The sequence below is a fragment of the Pelobates fuscus genome, chromosome 9 (assembly GCF_036172605.1).
Source record: "Pelobates fuscus isolate aPelFus1 chromosome 9, aPelFus1.pri, whole genome shotgun sequence".
NCBI classification, from domain to species: Eukaryota; Metazoa; Chordata; class Amphibia; order Anura; family Pelobatidae; genus Pelobates; species Pelobates fuscus.
In genome coordinates this window covers 113270208-113290163 of record NC_086325.1, presented here as the reverse complement: position 1 = coordinate 113290163, position 19956 = coordinate 113270208, and the positions used below count along the sequence as shown (strand labels likewise).

At 43.4% G+C, this 19956-nt stretch overlaps 1 protein-coding gene across 1 annotated transcript in view; it reads left to right on the top strand.

Moving 5' to 3' along the window:
* Nucleotides 1-19956, top strand: part of PAPPA (pappalysin 1) — a 2329021-nt gene that overhangs the window by 1175323 nt on the left and 1133742 nt on the right. Inside the window, exon 11 of the mRNA XM_063432310.1 lies at nucleotides 10068-10166. Coding sequence (XP_063288380.1) covers nucleotides 10068-10166 — 99 coding nt within the window. The remainder of the gene's footprint in view (nucleotides 1-10067; nucleotides 10167-19956) is intronic.

The window sequence follows — 19956 nt, the reverse complement described above, 5'->3', positions numbered from 1 at the left end:
GATACCTCTCCTCTCTCGGGGTGACCGCCACACACATTCTTATAGATGACTATCTTAAATCCTATTGATTGCCATGCCTATCCACAGAGGCAGTGACACAACTAGCTTCTCCAGTCATGGTGGAAGAACTTGTCATTACTCTAAAATTGCTGAAACCAAAGAAATGCCCCAGAACAGATGGATTCACTGGACTGTATTACAAGACGTTCTCGCAAGCACTAATGCCACACTTCCACACTTAAGAGACCTCTTCAACACGCTCAAAGGCGAGCCTCTCCCACCTGAGATGCTTAAGGCTAAAATCTGCCTACTCCCTAAACCCTCCTACACCCAGGTCTCCCTGTTGGCGAGGACGTCAAACAGTTTATCAAAAAAAATTCCAAAATACTTAATCCCTACTTCCCAGATTGATCCTCCCAGATCAAGTGGGCTTTGTTCTTCAAGAAAGATAATACGAGGTGCCCCTAATACCTAGTCTAGGTCGCTAATCACCGGAACATTCCCACCCTCTCTCACTTGATGCAGAAAAAGCAGTTGACCGCCTTCTCTGCCGCTTCTTATTTGACACTGCGCAAATTTGGTATCCCACAATCATGCATAGAAGCTTTACAAACCCTCTACTTTGAGTCTCCTGATCCCACCCACCCCCCCGCCCCCACATATGTACAATCCATAATGGCACGCAACAGGGATGTCCTCTATCCCCCTAATTATTTGAACTCTCTCTAGAACCACTACTTGCATATGACATCCTGTTGACACTGACAAACCCAATGACCTCCCTACCACCACTACTAGCTCGCCTGCAGGAATATGGCACACTTTTTTTGCTATAAGCTCAACTTATTAAAGCGCTTCCATTGCGCATTCCCACTCTGACCCTCAACGCACCCAAATCAATCTACCCCTTTCACTTCAATGACCAACATATTCACTACCTAGTCATTTACCTTACCGCTGACCTAAACCAAACATATAGACTCAACTACACACCACTTCTCCAAATAGCCTACAACAACTTAAAATTGTGGCAGTGTATGTCCATCTCCTGATTAGGCAGATTGGTATTAGTCAAAATTAACCTATTACCACACTTCCTGTACTTATTTTAAGCCCTAAAGATATGCATCTCCAAAGCTGACTTCAAATCCCTGCAAACACAGGTGGACAAATTAATTTTGGCCAACAAAAGAGCCAGGAATAAAAGGGCAACATTATATGTTCCAAGCAAAGGAGGGGGCCTTGGCCTTCCACACTTTACTCATTATTTTTACTTTGCCCAACTAGCATAGATTAGCAATTACATGCCCCTATAGGGATCAAGCGATGGGTGGACCTGGAACATTCCCTTATTGGATGGGGTTTCTCATCCCTCTATAAATGGCTGCCAAAATCAGCCAGATCCCTCTCCCCTCCCCACCCCACCCCACCTCCTGGTCTAGAGGAGCCCTAGTCCTGACAAGGATTTTCCTCCACTGGATCATTAAGAGTAGAATTAGGAACAAGATACTGCCAAATAAATAGCCCACCTCCTCCCCAGTAACTGGACGACATACAGTTCTGGGAGTACAATTAGGGACTGAATTTTAAAAGTAGAATCAATCAGACTGAAGGAGAAAATCTATTTCTCCCTATCAAATTTATATGCTTGATACCTCCATACCTGGGAACCTTGGTTGAAATGTATTCAACTATGTTCAAATTGATTGATTCCATAGGATATTGTATCCCCCCCCCCCCCTCCCACTGCCCTCCCCATCAGGCTCCACCTAACATTACTCTTGTGACAGTCACAAATGGTCATGCCCAATATATTGATTTTAAAAGGCTCTCATACTACTCTCCTATATGTAAGCTTTATTTATTTTATTGGTGACTCTGACAAAGTGCTCTTCACCACTTTGTCCTGGAGAGGCCTGCTTGCGTGCCTTCCTCCTCCCCTGCGACTATGGCCCCGGGGAGATTGTACCCTCTTAAATAAGCATGTGGGCTTATGGACTTTGATTGGACTGTGTATGGCCCTTTAAGAACCATCGGTGGGCACCTTGTGACTTTGGAGAACTATGGTCCCTGGAAGATATTGCCTGTTAAAGACTATTTTAGCAGATTTTAAAAGACTCTTGCTGCCCTTTTAAATTGTATTGGAGCAGTTCTGCAGCTTTAAATTGGCACTTTGGATGCAGCCAAAGTGCCGAAGTAGTTAAAGTGGCCGCCATTCGACAAACGAACTCGAACGAGGTATGTGTAGCCACATCCATGGAACTGAAATCGACTACACATTTCAACGAACACCGCTGACCCTTACCTTCTCCTGCACTGAGTTTTCAGCCACAGAGATGAAGATTTAAATGCACGTTCGAATGGGACTTGTTTTCATCATGTTTTCAGTGTGAAATTGACCGACCACACAGCCTAAATCTATGGAACTGTTTTGGGCAGGAAAGGAAAGGACTTCCGACTAACTTTTGAACTAATGGAAGGATTTGCATGATTTTTGAGTGTTTATATTTCAAGTATGCTGATTAATAATATGTGGTTTTTATGAAGATTGGATGTGTGGTTTTAATGTTATAGTACATGTACAAAAACTGTATTTGTCCTGCTTGTGCTAATTATGTTAACCCATTGTATACCATAATTATATCACAGGCAGAGGGGGAGGATTTTGTGTATAATTGCTGGGAGTGTTTTCTGTAATGTACGTGTGTTATTGGTTGTTCTGTAAACCCCTGTGGGTGGTCCTATGTAGGGAAAACCTGCATAAAAGAAGGCCCTTTGGTGCCAAGTAAATGAGATCCTGTTTGAGCCTCAATACGTAGCCTTGTCTCGTTATTGGAGGGAGCTGCTATAATCACACTGAGGATTGCTATGCTCTGCATACTCCCCTGAGCTTGAATCACTTTTAAGAGCTTGTTCCTGATACGCTCTCCTGGAGGAGAGGTCTTCCCCACACCGTCCTGGAGGACAGAAGCTGATCCAGGGTGGACGGAAGACGGCGAGGCTCCAGTTAAGCTACGGCGGTTGTGGAGTCTGCGGTGGTTGTGGTGTCCAGTGCGGTGCTTGTGGTCCTCGGCGCAAGCTAGGAAGCGCCCTTTAACGGAAGGTTCCGTTACAGTGACATATTATCATTATTATTATTATTTATAAAGCACCAAAAATTCTGCAGCGCTGTACAATGGGTGGACTAACAGACACGTATTTGTAACCAGATAAGTTGGACACAGGAACCAGCTCATTGAGGGCCCTGCTCAATGAGGTTACTGTGGCGAAAGCCACTTCGCCACTGTGTTTTGGAGGGGGCTGCTTGCCCGCCTCTTACCCTGTGACTACGGTCCCTGGGCGATTTGGCCCTTTATGCACGGTATTTGGGCATACTGTGGGTTATTGGGCTGCCCCTGGATTATGGGCCCTCTCGTCAGCCCATACGAAACTTAAACCCCATGGCGTTTGAACTGTGTTTGTGGCATCTAAACGCTGTTTGGATATGTTGAGCGCTCAGATCCAAGCCATCTGGGGATGGGTTGAATGTGGGGGTTCTGTTTAGTATAACAGGAGTTATGTATTTTTATGTCTTTTGGTGGTTGCTGGTAACATGTGCTTAATGGAGGCTGTCTCCATTGTCTCCAGGATAGAGGATTCTGGGGAACTAGTTTGAGCTTCTAAAAACCATGCTTCCAGAAGGTCAAATGCACATTTGTACTAACTTTTGAACCCCTGGTCCAATTCGTATGATTTTTGAGTATGTTGTTCCCCCGAATGGATTGATTGTGAATATGTATTTTTATGCGAATGTGATGTATATTTTGGGAGTTATGAATGTTGTGTAAAAACTGTATTTTCCCTACCTATGATAATTGTATTTTCCTGTGTGTACAGATAATTAGTTTACAGGTAGAGGGGAGGGCTATGTGTGGGATGTAACTATTGTGTGATTGGTTAATGTACGTTACTGTGTGTGTCCCTCCCCTTCATGGGAGCACCTAATAAAAAGGGCTGCAAGCTAGCAGCCAGTGAGTTCTATTTTTACCCTCAACTTGAGTCCTGTCTCTTATTGGGGGGATCTGCTACAAGGGATTGCTATGCTAGGCATATTCCCTTGCTATAATCACTGAGCTCTTGTAAGAGCTTGTTCCTGCTTCGTTCTGAAGGGAGATAGCTGCAGCCTGCGGTGCTTATGGTGTCTGGTGGAGTGCTTGGAGTCCTCTGGAAGCGCTAGGAGCATCTTTCAACGGAGGTACCCAGTCGGGGTGCCAGTGGATCCGTTACATTGGTGGCAAGCGGTGGGATGGCGTCCTAGTGCGAGGAGAAGCAGCTCAGAGACACCGGTAACGTGTGGAGTTGTGCAGCGTCCCTATCTTCAGCAACATAATGGAACCAGCAGTGGCTACAGCAAGCATGGCGTATAGCTACTCCGTACTAGAGTTTGGCACGATGGTAGGGTTGCACCTGAAGTTTTACGGACCCAATCCAGAGGAGAAATACGTGCGGTTCGTGTGGGACATGGTGACCCGGAACCTACAACACAGGGCGTTGAGGGAAGGCCAGTGGGCACGTTGGGAGAAACTCCAGCCACAGGTAGAGTGGGACGAGGAAGAAACCGAGGTGGCCGGTGGAGATGGGACCGAGCTCTCTCTACCGGCCCTACAGGGATGCTGGGTGCCCGGCCCAGATCCCCAGCGGCAGTATGTTTTACAGGGAGGGGAGACAGTCGGTCTCACTCCCCAGCGGCAGAATGTGTTATTGGAGGAAGAGACAACCGGTCTCCCTCCCCAACAGCAACCAGAGGTACCCGAGGTAGAGGACCTCATAGACTGGTCCTGGGAGGACCCCCTGCAGGCAGGTGGAGATGGGACCGAGATCTCTCCACCGGCCCAACAGGGACCCTGGGCAACCGGCCCAGATCCCCAACTAGAGCTGGAGTTACAGAAAGTGGAGAGCATCGACCTCCCCCCCCAGCAGCAGCCGGAGTACCAGGGGGAGGTAAGTGATATTTCTCCTCCCCAGTTCCCTGACCCCCCAGCAGAAGAGCTGGCAACTGGGCAGAGCGCCGCTGGCCTCTGTCCTTCCTTTTTTCCTTACCCTGAGACTACCCCAGCTCTGACCCCGGAGCAGAGCACATCGGGCATCTGGCCCCCAAGTACTCACAGCCATTTGCCCAGCAAGGCCGAAGGTGCCACAGTTTCACCCCACAACTTGGGACCTACAGGCCAGTATGACTTATTGTGGGGGGGCTATTCTGTGAATTCTTTATTGTGGGGGGGCTACACTGCTAAATTTGTTTTGTGGGTTAGACCCTCTGTGAACTATGTACCGTGGGTGGGCCATTCTGTGAATTCTTTATTGTGGGGGGGCTACACTGCCAAATTTGTTTTGTGGGTGGGCTACTCTGCTAACTTTGTTTTATGGGTGGGCTGCCCGACTAATCTAGGTACTGACCGGCAGAAGGTCAGGTACCTGGTTAGTCTACCCCCGAATGGGAAGATATGTGGCGAAAGCCACTTCGCCACTGTGTTTTGGAGGGGGCTGCTTGCCCGCCTCTTACCCTGTGACTACGGTCCCTGGGCGATTTGGCCCTTTATGCACGGTATTTGGGCATACTGTGGGTTATTGGGCTGCCCCTGGATTATGGGCCCTCTCGTCAGCCCATACGAAACTTAAACCCCATGGCGTTTGAACTGTGTTTGTGGCATCTAAACGCTGTTTGGATATGTTGAGCGCTCAGATCCAAGCCATCTGGGGATGGGTTGAATGTGGGGGTTCTGTTTAGTATAACAGGAGTTATGTATTTTTATGTCTTTTGGTGGTTGCTGGTAACATGTGCTTAATGGAGGCTGTCTCCATTGTCTCCAGGATAGAGGATTCTGGGGAACTAGTTTGAGCTTCTAAAAACCATGCTTCCAGAAGGTCAAATGCACATTTGTACTAACTTTTGAACCCCTGGTCCAATTCGTATGATTTTTGAGTATGTTGTTCCCCCGAATGGATTGATTGTGAATATGTATTTTTATGCGAATGTGATGTATATTTTGGGAGTTATGAATGTTGTGTAAAAACTGTATTTTCCCTACCTATGATAATTGTATTTTCCTGTGTGTACAGATAATTAGTTTACAGGTAGAGGGGAGGGCTATGTGTGGGATGTAACTATTGTGTGATTGGTTAATGTACGTTACTGTGTGTGTCCCTCCCCTTCATGGGAGCACCTAATAAAAAGGGCTGCAAGCTAGCAGCCAGTGAGTTCTATTTTTACCCTCAACTTGAGTCCTGTCTCTTATTGGGGGGATCTGCTACAAGGGATTGCTATGCTAGGCATATTCCCTTGCTATAATCACTGAGCTCTTGTAAGAGCTTGTTCCTGCTTCGTTCTGAAGGGAGATAGCTGCAGCCTGCGGTGCTTATGGTGTCTGGTGGAGTGCTTGGAGTCCTCTGGAAGCGCTAGGAGCATCTTTCAACGGAGGTACCCAGTCGGGGTGCCAGTGGATCCGTTACAGTTACATTCTAGAGGGACTGGGGTATAATGACACAAAAGGTAAGGGTATGGTAGAAAAGTATGTTGCTAGGATAGTATTCACTAAGTGTTGTTTTGATGGCAGTAGCAGGAGAGGATGGGTGCGGGGAGAGAAAGCTGTTCACAGTTTAATTGATATGCTTTCCTAAAGAAGTAAGTTTTCAAAGAGCAGGGAAAGGCATTCCATAGGAATGGTGCAGCCCTAGTGAAGTCTTTAACAGGAGGATCAGAGGTAGAAGTATGAACAGAGGTTAGACGTAGGTCTCCCCGGCCTAGACGGGACATATTTGTGTATTATTGAGGATAAATAGGTTGGAGCAGCATTGTGTAGAGATTTGTAAGCAAGTATCAGGATCTTAAACTGAGTCCTATATCTTACAGGAAGCCAATGTAGGGACTGACAGAGATGGGAGACATGGGAGGTGCAGGTGGACAGCAAGATGAGTCTCGCCACCGCATTCATTATAGACTGTAATGGAGCAAGTTGGGAACACGTAAGACCATTGAAAAGTGGATTACATTAGTCAAGGCGAGAGGACAGCGGCATGGACAAGCATCTTAGCCGTATCAGGCATTAAATAGAGTCAGATGCACGTTGTGTTTTTTAGATGGAAGTGGCAGGATTTGGTGATTGATTGATTGATTGGATATGAAGGGTGAAGGAGAGGTCGGCGTCAAAGAAAACACCTAGGCAGTGAGCCTGTGAAGTATAGCGGATAGTAGCACCATTGATTTGGAAGCAGCGAAGACCAGAAGTTCTGTTTTGGACAGGTTAAGTTTTAAGGATATGAGCAGCCTTCCATTTGGAAATAGCAGAGAGGAATCAGAGACACGAGCTAAGAGGGGTGGTGAGAAATAAGAGGAGGACAGATACATTTGCTTGTCATGCGTATAGAAATGATACTGGAAGCAAAGGAGCTAATGAGTTTACCAAGTATAGATTAAAAACAATAGGGGACCAAGGACAGACCCTTGGGGAACACCAACAGAGAGGGATTGGGGAGAAGAGGCAGAGCCAGAGAAAGAAACACTGAAAGAACATTGTGAGAGGTAGGAAGAGCACAAGGAGAGAGCAATAGACCTTGTAGTGTCAGGATCCTATCCTGACAACCAAAATATTGCTTTATTTTATTGTTGCAATTCCTGTTTCTCGCCTCTTGTGGCCTCCCTAGCCACTAGTCAATCCTCAGTTGCTCTCACCTGCTTCATATGATCTTCCAAGTCTGCTGTAAAAGGCCACACCAAACTCTTCACATGGCCTTTACATTGAAGTCAGTGTTCTGACATAGAACTTCATATCCTGGCTCCTGAAAACATCCTGATCCTCTATTGAGACTGTGTGTCCCGTCACCGGAATCCTCCTGAAACTCTTATCTTCAATTACTGCAACTCTGCAAGATCCTGTAAGCAACCTGTATTACATTATACTGGAATCTACTTACCTGTTTTAACTGCTGCAACACTGCGTGATCCTGGCAGCAACCTGTATTACATTATACTGGGATTTATTTACCTGTCTCAACTACTGCAACTCTGCATAATCATGTAAGCAACCTGTACTATATATTATACTGAAAGTACTTGCCAGCGTTAACCATTTCAACCCTGTATCATCCTGAACCTGGCTGCAGTGTGACATTCCACAAATTACTAACCTACTTGGGAATAACATCAAACCTACTTGTATATAAAATACTTTATTCATTTACTTTCAAGATATCCTGTTTGTGGCATATTGCCTTTATTCTGTTTTAACTCTCAACGTATCCTTTTTTTGTGGCATATTGCCTTAATTCTTTCTTTCAAGTAAATTGTTATGTCAAAAAAGACAAAGTTTAAACCAATAACCCTGGCAATTGTCTCCTCCCTGACCTGCTCAGGAACATCATGACATGTAGACCGAGATTACGAAGGAGGAGAAGAGGCAGTTAATGATAAACAGTGTCAAAAGCAGCAGAAAGGTCAAGGAGAATTAGGATAGAGTAGTGGCCACCGGGTTTTGCAGTGATAAGTTAATTGGATACTTTGTTCACAGCTGTTTCAACAGAGTGACGAGCATGGAATCCAGATTGAAGCGGGTCAAGCAGAGAATTGGGTTCAAGGAAGTCTGTCAACCTCGTATACACAACTCTCTCAAGGATCTTGGAGGCAAACGGCAGTAGTGAAATAGGGGGATAGTTGGATGGGGAATTAGGGTCAAGGTTGTCAATGTTTTTTAGAAGTGGGGTAATGGGTAAAAGTTATATAAGTGGAGCACATAACATAAGTGGCCAAAATTGAACCTTGATTCATACCCAAAACGTGTAAATAAAATATACTTATATTATTGATGAACTCTCAGGAGAGGATCATTCAATACATAGAGAGAGAGAAAACCCAAAATCCCATAATGGTGCAGTATACCAAAGAGGTCTAATGCATAAATCAAAAGATGAATCAGGGTAATGGTTGCATGTTTGAAGGGTAGAGGAAATGTGCCAGGTGGTGGGGCAGGAGGAATGGAGCAGAGCAGAAACCTCTTCTGCTGTAGCAGGTGCAAATGAGCATAAGACAGCTGAGGGAGTGTGGTTAGGGGGAAAGTTGGTAGGGTATGGAGAGAGATGAGAGATCTCTTTCCTGATTATAGAGATCTTCTCAGTGAAGTTAGTTGCAAAGTTTGTGGTGGTCAAGTTGGTAGGTGGAGGAGGCACAACAGGGCAAAGAAGAGAGTTAAAAGCATGAAACAGTCATTTGGGATCCTGGGAGAGTGTGGTTATGAGTGAATTGAAGTAGTTTTCTTTTGAAGAGGAAAGAGCCAGACTGTAGGAGCGCAGTATGAATTTATAGTGGAGGAAGTCAGATGCAGAGTGAGACTTTCTCCAGCAGCTTTCAACAGTTCTGGAACATTTTTGGATGTATTGGGTCAGCTTGGTGTGCCAGGGTTGTAATTAGGGGCGCTTGCTGCATTTAAGTGTAGTAGGTGCCATCATGTCTAGTTGAGAGGAGAGAGTGGAGTTGTAGAGGTAGATTGCAGTGTTAGGGCAGGTTAAGTTTGAGATGGGTGAAAGGAGACTCTGGAGGTTGGTGGAGAATCAATGTAGGTCAAGACAATGGAGGCTTCTGCAAGACTGATGTGGTGAGGGTAGTGTAATTTGGTTACCGGGTATGCTGATGTCAATGGACAGCAGATGGTGGAAATTGAATATTGGAGAGATTAGAGGTGGTACATGGGCTTGAGCAAGTTTTAGAGTCCCACTTCTTTACACGATAGAGAAACATAATTAAAAACTGCATTGCGAGCAATTATTAAGAAATGTTCCAAGCTGTAGGAGGCTGTTGCTGGTCATTTGTGCCCATGTCATGGAGACTCCTTTGCAATCATGTCTATGTGCATCTTGGTTGGTTTCTTGGCTGTTTTTTGTGTGAACATTGAATAAATTATTGCCAGTTTAAACCTAATAGTCTTAGTCATTTTCTGTTTGTTTTGAGAATAGCAAGACTGTTTCTGGTAGATGGTACTAAATTTGGATTTATCATCTCTTTGCTCACCTTCTATTCTTACTCTTCCTACATTTAATAGGTGTGTCAAACCAAGGTGGTTGAAATGAATGAAGCAATATCCCAACATGCTTGGTTTCCTTGCACGGTCAGTTCACATGGTGTGAGTTTCTGGTTAAAGGTAAGTATGGCACGTATATCAATATATTGTTGAGTTAAAGTTTATGGGCAATGTTTATATTATTTATTTATGAAAATATGTATTAATTTATTGTATTATTTTCTTTTATATTTCTTTTGTAAAACTGCAATACATTGCAGTTTTATATTTTCAGAAACTGCAATGTTTTTATTGCTGGGTTAAGACTAATTCTTGTGGCTGTCTCCCAGACAATCATTAGAGCTGCTTCCTGTCCATTCACAGAGTTTAACTTCATGAAAAGATGCTGGACATCCTCACACTTTGCAAGAGGGTGTCCTGCATCTTAAAAATCCCCTTATGAAAGCATTCAGTCAATGCTTTCCTACAGGGAAGGCCTAATGAATGCATGGCACTCTCCGTGCATGTGCCCCTCCCCCCTTCACCCCCTCAGTTTTGAGAGAATCGGGTAAAGTAAAATGTTTTTTAAAATATTTATTCACAGTGAGCAGGGGGGAGCAAAGGGACCTCTAGTGGTAGGAATGCGATATTGTATTCCTAACACTATTGTGTTCCTTTACTATAGTAAATGAAGTATAATATTATATATCAAATCACAAGAATTCTCCACTGAGCATTAAAGAATTAACAACAATAATATGTCAGTTCAGGTAGTACCAGCACTACCTTGGGCTTAACCCTTATAATTAGTGTTACAAACTGCCATTTGTAACTGGCCCTTTAATTGACAAATTGCTCTGATTCCCTGGGTTGTGGAGAAGCCTATTTGCCAGCCTCCTTCCTCATGACTATGGCCCCTGGGAGATTGTACCCCTGAAAACGTATGAACTTTTATTAGGTGTGTATGGGCCTTTAAGAACCGTCTGGGGACATATTGTGACTTTGTTGAACAATGCCCCTTTAAGACTATGTCCCCAGACCTGTAAAATAACTTGTTCCTGGCTTTCTCCCACTTGGTTCAGTAAATGGGGCTTACTGAACCAAGTACCACACAGTCGGACCACCCAGAAATGGATGTGTGCAGGCAATTTACGTCCCAGGCTGTGAGGTTACTGCAGGTTAATTTCAGAGCGCTGGGTGGCCGCTGTTCGTGCAAACGAACACGTGATGGCGGCCATCTTTGTTCATCCGAACGAGGTCAGCGGTATGTGTAGCCAAATCCATGGAACTAAAATCGGCTACACATTTCAACGAACACCGCTGACCCTTACCTTCTCCTACACCGAACTTTTAGCTGCAGAGACTAAGTCCCGTTCGAAGATTCGAACGCACATTTGAATGGGACTTAGTCATTTTTCTGCATAAACTAGACCGACCGCACAGCCCAAATCTATGGAACTGCTTTGGGCAGGAAAATGTGCTTGCGGTCGGTCATAAAGGACTTCTGTATAACTTTGTATCCACTGGATGAATTTGTCTGATTTTTGGTTATGTTTATATTTAAAGGTTGCTGATTCTATTCTATTCTATTCTATTTATGGAGATTGGATGTATGGTTTTAAAGTTACAGCATATGTGTAAAAACTGTATTTTTCCTGCCTGTGATAATTATGTTAAGTATTGTGTACCATAATTATATCACAGGCAGAGGGGGAGGATTTTGTGTGTAATTGCTGGGAGTGTTTTCTGTAATGTACTTGTGTGATTGGTTGTTTTGTAACACCCTGTGGGTGGTCCTATCTAAGGGAAACCTGCATAAAAGAAAGCCCTTTGGGTGACAATAAACAGAATGACTTGACCCTCTAACTTGCAGCCTTGACTCATGTTTGTAGGGGACAGCTATAATCACTACAGGGATTGCTATGCTCTTCATACTTGTAAGAGCTCTGGTTCCTGATCCTGCTTCCCTCTACAACAGGAAGAGGTTCACCTACTGGAACCTGGAGCCTGGTCGTAGGTCCAGGGTGGATAGCAGATGGCGAGATCCTAGCCCAGCAGCAGCGGTTCGTGGAGTCTGCAGTATTTATGGTGGCTATGCAGTAGTTATGGTGTCTACGGTGCTGATGGTCCTTTAGTGAGTGCTAGGAGCATCCTTTCTACGGTCCAACTTCCAGCCAGCCTGGAGGCAACCGTAACAATTAGATATACAATAAAGATAAAGCTTCCCAATAAATATAAATAATCTAGTGGTGCATGTAGACATAGTTACTGATTAATTAGATCTACTTTGAAGTTTGTGTATACTAAATACAAGTTAGTAGCAGCTTATTAAATAGATACAATATATCCAGTATCTTCGGAGGCTTTATTAAGTGTATTTAATAAATTTGTGCGCAAACAATTTAATTATTCTATACACGTATCACAATCTATAACATGTATCATAAAAAAGTGATCACTAAAATACCCTGATTATACTCATTCTAACATAAACAATATGTGCAACATAGAACTTAGGTGGTTACTGCAGGGCTACAGGGCTGATGATGTAACACGTGCATGCCGTGAGGGGTAGGGAGCGCTTCAACACAGAAAAAATTAAAAGGAGCCGGGGAGAGAGCTGACCACGAGGCACGCTAAACACCTAACTCAAAGAAGGGAGAGAGCTGCCTATGAACACAGAAGTAACCAGTGAACGGAGAGGGTATAGTGGAGCGCTACCCCAGACTTCCCATGGAAAGATGCTAGGGGTATATTGATACTGGAGGAGGTCGGATGACAAAAGGAGGTACCTTAGCAAGACGCAAACAGGACCAGGAAAGCACGATACACTCCCGATCCCTGTATTGAGCCCAAGACTACAGACACCCAGGTACAAAACGTATATTTTACGTAACACCTGCGGAGTAAAGATAAAGGCATAAATACAGAAAAAGGTGTTTTGAAATTGACGACTGAGTTAAGTTAATGTGCGTCTGATGTAACTCTGAAGGAATAATTTCTATAGGCCTATTGCCCCCTTACAGTGGTATATCAAAAGAAGTAAAAACCAGTGTAGATACATCACTGACACAGTCCCAAAGTAAACAGCCTCTTGCAGTGGAAAGTGGCAATGCCTCTCCAAGATTTTTAGGAGGTGGTCACGGGCAGAGCAGAGGGAACGAGGAGGGGCATACCTATGGATCTGTGAAGAGATATAAGAGGGGCTAGACTTGTTCAGTGCTTTATATGTATGGGTTAGCACTTTGAATTGACTCATATAGGATACAGGGAGCCAATGTAAGGACTGGCAGAGGGGTGAGGTGTGAGAGGACCGACTAGAGAGGAAAGTCAGTCTGGTGGCGGCATTCATAACAGACTACAGTGGGCCAAGACAGCGTGCTTGCAAGGATGGACTTATATGGATATCACTGACTTGAAGGGAGAGTGAGAGAGGAGGATCAGTATTAGGAGGAGGAAAGACAATGAGTTAAGTTTTAGAGAGATTGAGTTTCAGAAAGCGCAAGGACGTCCAGTCAGAGATGGAAGAAAGGCAAGCAGTGACATACATTTGGGTGTCATCAGCGTACATGTGGTAGTTGAATGCAAAAGAGGCTATTAGTTTGCCAAGAGAGGCAGTATAAAGAGAAACAGAAGGGGACCAAGGACAAGGGGAGGAGGTGAAGGTAGTGTGGAGATGGTAAATTGGAGATGGTAAATTGAGGGACAGGAGAGGGAAGGGATGGATAGCAGTTGTGAATCAATTTCAGCTGACAGCTGCTGGAGGTCAATAGAATTAAGGTTCCTCCTAAGTTGAGGGGGGATTAGGCTAAGGTTGTTGGGTTAGGGGGTAATCGAGAGCAAGCAATAAGAGGTGGTGATCGGAGAGAGGAAATGGAGTGTTGCAGATATTAGATACTGTACATGAATAAGAGAAAATAAGGTTGAGGGTATTGCCAGCTACATGGGTGGGAGAATTAGCCCACTGTAATAGCCCAAGGGAGGAAGTAATTGAAAGTAGTTTAGGATACTGAGGTCAAAGGTGGGTTAATAGGAATATTGAAGTCTCCAAGAATTAGGGATGGAATGTTAGAAGAGAGGAAGTAGGGTAGCCAGGCAGCAAAGTGGTCAAGGAAGAGGAGAGGGGAACCAGGGGGATGATAGATAACGTCAGAGAAGGGTTTGAAAAGGCGAACTGAATGAATTTGAAATGATGGAAAAGAGAGGGAAGGGGGGGTGGGCAGAGTTTTAAAGGAGCAGTGGGGTGAAAGGAAAAAACCTACACCGCCACCATTACTTTCTGCATGTCTTGGATTGTGGGTAAAGTAAAGACCACCAAAGGATAGTGAGGCAGGGGTAGCAGTATCAGAGGGAGAGAGCCATGTTTTGGTTAGTACAAGTAGGTTTAGGGAGTGTGAGATAAGTAGGTCATGGATGCAAGTTGATTTAAAGGTGCTGCACACAGAGCGTGCATTCCAGAGGGCAGCTTTAAAGGAGGAATTATAGTGAGAATTACATGGAATGGACATTAGGTTGTTGTGGTTTCTGGTGTTTGTACCTGGCTGAGTAGTGGAGGGACCAGTGTTTGGAGAGACATCACCAGCTGCTAGGAGCAGTAGGATGCAGTAGGATGGAAAGGAAGAGAAAGTGGGAGTATGATTTGTTGGGGATGAGCGTTTGCATTTAGGCAATTTAGGAGGGGTTTGTGGAGAAAGACTAGATAAATATGAGTGACGTGCATGTGATGAATATAGAGATGGGGAAGCAGAGAGGGAGCAATGGAGATGGTGTCAACAGGAACAGGTAAGTAACATGAGAGAGATTGTAATAATGAGGGAAGTGAGAGAGAAAGTGAAAAATAGAAGTGAGAACATTAGTAGGAGAATAGGTGCTGTGTTTTTAAGAGCTGTGGTTTGGAGGGTTAAGGGTTAAAGAGGTATTGTGTGAGTTTAGCTATTTTAGGTGTGGGGGGCTTGGTGGACATGATTGGTTTGTAAGGAAAGCTAGATAGTTTAAATTATCTATAAATGTAATGATTACCATGGGGAGGGTGGGATTTGGGGCAGGGTGGGTGGGAAACGATCATCCAGAAATGCTACCTCTGCTTATTGCAATTCCTGCAGGGTTGGGTGCTGTGATTCCTATGTAATATAATGTAATAGGTGGATATATATGATGGGGGATAAGAGTATAGGACTCACCACAATATAACTTGTTATAGTTTAACAGAACTACACGTAGGAAGCTTTTAAATAAGTATTTAATATAGTTACATAGTTCCATAGCTGAAAACAGACTTGTGTCCATCAAGTTCAGCCTTCCTCACATTTGTTTTTTGCTGTTGATCCAAAAGAAGGCAAAAAAAAAAAAACCCAGTTTGAAGCGCTTTCAATTTTGCAACAAGCTAGGAAAAAAATTCTTGACCCCAGAATAGCAGTCAGATTTATCCTTTGATCAAGCAGTTATTACCCTACGTTGAAAGATTATATCCTTGAATATTCTGTTTTTGCAAGTATGCATCTAGTAGCTGTTTGAACATCTGTATGGATTCTGATAAAACCACTTCTTCAGGCAGCGAATTCCACATCCTTATTGTTCTTACAGTAAAAAAACCTTTCCTTTGCCTTAGACAAAATCTTCTTTCTTCCAGTCTAAATGCATGCCATTGTGTCCTATGTAAAGTCTGATTTGTGAATAGATTTCCACACAATGGTTTGGATTTGCCCTGAATATATTTGTATAATGTTATCATATCCCCTCTCCAGCGACGTAGTTACTGTTTAAACATCTGTATGGACTCTGATAAAACCACTTTTTCAGGCAGAGAATTCCACATCCTTATTGTTTTTACGGTAAAAAAACTTTTCTTTGCTTTAGACTAAATCTTCTTTCTTCCAGTCTAAACGCAAGACCTTGTGTCCTATGCAAAGTCTGGTTTGTGAATAGATTTCCACACAATTGTTTGTATTGGCCCCGTATATATATGTATAATGTTATCACATCCTTCTGAGTTGACATTTTTCTATACTAAAGAGGTTTACATTTGTTAACTTTTCTTCATAGCTGAAGTGTTAGATTCATTTTATTAATTTCGTAGCCCGCCTCCGCACTTTTTATAGTGCCATAATATCCTTCTTTAGAACAGGTGCCTAAATTTGCACAGCATATTCAAGATGTGGTCTTACCATTGATTTATAAAGAGGCAAAATGATATTCTCATCCCGAGAATGAATGCCCTTTTTTATGCATGACAATACTTTACAACACCAATTTCTCTGTAGAAAAATATTAATTTGTTAAAAGAATAGAGAGATAGAAGAGAGAGAATAAATCAAAAGATTTCTGCAAGAATAGAATACAATCTACCGAAACTGAAAATTAAGTTTTACTATTGAAATAATAAAGTAGATTGCATGCTGTCGAACAAATTGAAAAAGCAAAAAGCTGATAATAAAATACCTAAAAAAATTAAAGGAGACAAGATTTATTCCAAACTCAAAGAAATAGGAAATCAATTCAAATTATATTACTATATAACTCTGCAGCTAAAATTCCGGAGGATCTAATTGAAAACTAAAGCGAAATAACTGTTTAAAATATCTGTTCAAATGATAACTGTTCTATTGAGATGTTTGACCAACTAAAATCTTTGAATAGAGAAATTAGCAAAGAAGAGGTTGACTAGGTCATTCATAGATTAGAATACAGAATATCACCAGGCCAAGCCAGGCCCAACATATTCCATAAATATTTTGAAAAAACAATAACCCCTCATATTACAGAGTTCTGCCCATGGTCAACAAAAGGAATAATTCTAATGGGAGGCGGAGCTAGCGCTCAACTCAAGCAGACATGTCAGCACTGAGCTCCGGGAGAACTCCGCAGATAATTTATATTACAAGCAGATTTGGAAGTTCCACTTACCTCCAACACTTGTCCAAACATAATGGGATGCAAATCCAAACACTTAAAATGTAAGACGATGCTGGCATCTAGAAATATAGGTGATTTGTTCAGAGTAACTCTGCGGCCGAGTCCTACCAAGATGGCCCCCAGATAAGAGGCATCAGACTACTCCTCTGATGAAAGCGAGGGTGAGACTGCTGTGGCACCTGCAAATAAAGGGACCACCCAACAGGCTTGCACTCCACCTCCTAAACAAGTGCCTGCGAGCAAAACCAACATCATCAACTTGCTCAAAGAGCTTAAGGCTCAAGCTTTAGCTGACATTGCCTTGATAAGGGAAGATTTTGGTCCAATGACAGCATATATTCATAGCTTTTTAAAAGAAAATATATTAAAGGAAGGTAATGAAACAAGCAATTTACTCAGAAAAATATTCCTGTATTCCTGATCCTATAGTGTTAAAACCAGAATTTAGCACCCCCTGGGCCCCTCATGCCTCCATACATATAGCAACATCTCACTGTATTCAAGCCAGAAGCTGTAGATCTACATGCTGTTTGCCTAAAATAAAAAACAAGCACTCTACTGACATCATCAGAAGTGGTAGCCTGATCCAATCACAGTGCTTCCCCATAGGGTTGGCTGAGACTGACAAAGAGGCAGATCAGGTACAGAGCCAAAATGATTCAAACACAGCCCTTGCCAATCAGCATCTCCTCATAGAGATGAATTGAATCAATGACACTCCCACACAAAATCCTCCCCTCTGCCTGTGATACAATTACCTTGCACAATGGGTAATGTAATTATCACAGACAGAGAAATACAGTTTATTCATAACTTTAAAAGTATGCATCACATTCACATAAATCTTACATTTTCAGCATATCAACATATCCAAATACAAACATACGGCAAAATCATACAAATTGGTCCAGTGGTTCAAAAGATAGATCGTAGTCCTTTGTGACCAAATGAATGGCTTCTCTGCCCAAAACCAGTTCCACAGAGTCTTCTAACCTGGAAATAATTGGGAAGTAATCCAATTATCTCCAAGGACAGAGGCAAAACTCCATTGAAAATACATAAAAATATATAACTGTGCAGCCATTACACAAAACAGGTACATTCAACATATGCCCAGATAGCTCAGATCTGAGCGCACATTATTACTGAATGGCGCTCAGATCACACACATACAGTTCAAATGCCATGGAGCCAAAGTCTTTCCCATAGTCTTTCATTATACGAATGGGCTCCATGGCATAGCCATCTGGGGTATCACCGCCCAAACAGGGCAAGCACCGAATGACCTGGCTTTCGTGTCTTTGCAGGGGAAAATCAAGCGTTTCAACATGGGGCCATAGTCTAAAGGCAGCAGACGGGCAACCAGGCTCCTCCAATGCACAGTGGCGAGATTGGTCTCGTCACAGCACCGTAGACACCATAACTACTGTGTAGACACCATAAGTACTGCAGACTCCACGAACCGCAGCTGCTGGGCTAGGATCTAGCCGTCTGCTATCCACACTGGACCTACGACCAGGCTCCAGGCTCCAGTAGGTGAACCTCTTCCTTCTGTAGAGCGAAGCAGGATCAGGAACAAGAGCTCTTACAAGAGCTCAGTAGCTAAGGTATGAAGAGCATAGCAATCCCTGTAGTGATTATAGCTGTCCCCTACAAACATGAGTCAAGGCTGCAAGTTAGAAGGTCAAGACATTCTGTTTTATTGGCACCAAAATAACCTTTTATGCAGGTTTCCCTTAGATAGGACCACACACAGGGTTTTACAGCACAACCAATAACACACGTACATTACAGAAAACACTCCCAGCAATTACACACAAAATCCTCCCCCTCTGCCTGTGATATAATTATGGTTAACATAATTATCACAAGCAGGAAAAATACAGTTTTTACACATACACTGTAACTTTAAAACCATACATCCAATCTTCATAAATTCACATTATTTAGAATCAGCACACTTTATAAACATAACCAAAAATCACACAAATCCCTCCAGTGCATAAAAAGTTAGACGGAAGTGCTTTATGACCGACCGCAAGCACATTTTCTTGCCCAAAACAGTTCCATAGATTTGGGCTGTGCGGCCGGTCAATTTTATGCAGAAAAATGACTAAGTCCCATTCAAACGTGCGTTCGAATCTTCGAACGGGACTTAGTCTCTGCAGCTGAAAGTTCAATGTAGGAGAAGGTAAGGGTCAGCGGTGTTCGGTGAAATGTGTATCCGATTTTAGTTCCATGGATTTGGCTACACATACCGCTGACCTCGTTCGAATGAACAAAGATGGCCGCCGCCACGTGTTCGTTTGCACGAACTGCAGCCACCCAGCGGTTGGCAATTTACCTACAGCAGGCTACCAGCCTGGGAGGTAAATTGCCTGCACGTTTCCACTTCTGGGTGGTCCGCCTGTGTGGTACTTGGTTCAGTAAGCACCATTTACTGAACCAAGTGGGAGAAAGCCACAAACAAAGTCACAATATGTCCCCAGATGGTTCTTAAAGGGCCATACACACCCAACAAAAGTCCATAAGTTTTCAGGGGCACAATCTCCCAGGGGCCATAGTCATGAGGAAGCAGGCTGGCAAATAGGCTTTTCCACAATCCAGGGAAGCAGGGTAATTTGTCATTTAAAGGGCCAGTTACAAATGGCAGTTTGTAACAGTCTTTATGAGTGTCATTCTGTGCATCTGAATGTTTGTCATTAAGTGCCTGTGTATCTGCATGTATGTATCTGTCTGTATATGTGTCTGTGTATCCGAATGTGTGTCAGTTTGTGCGTGTGTATCTGTATGTGTGTCAGTGTTTGTATCTGTATGTGTGTTAGTTTGTGTGTCTGTGTATTTGCATGTGTATCTGTGCATCTGTAAATGTGTCTGTGTATCCACATGTGTGTCCGTGTAGGTATCTGTATGTGTCATATGGTGTGTATCTGCATGTGTGTCAGTTAATGCACCTGTGTGTTTGTGTAACTGTCACCCCACTAAACATACTGGCACCCCCCCTTCACCATGCCACACT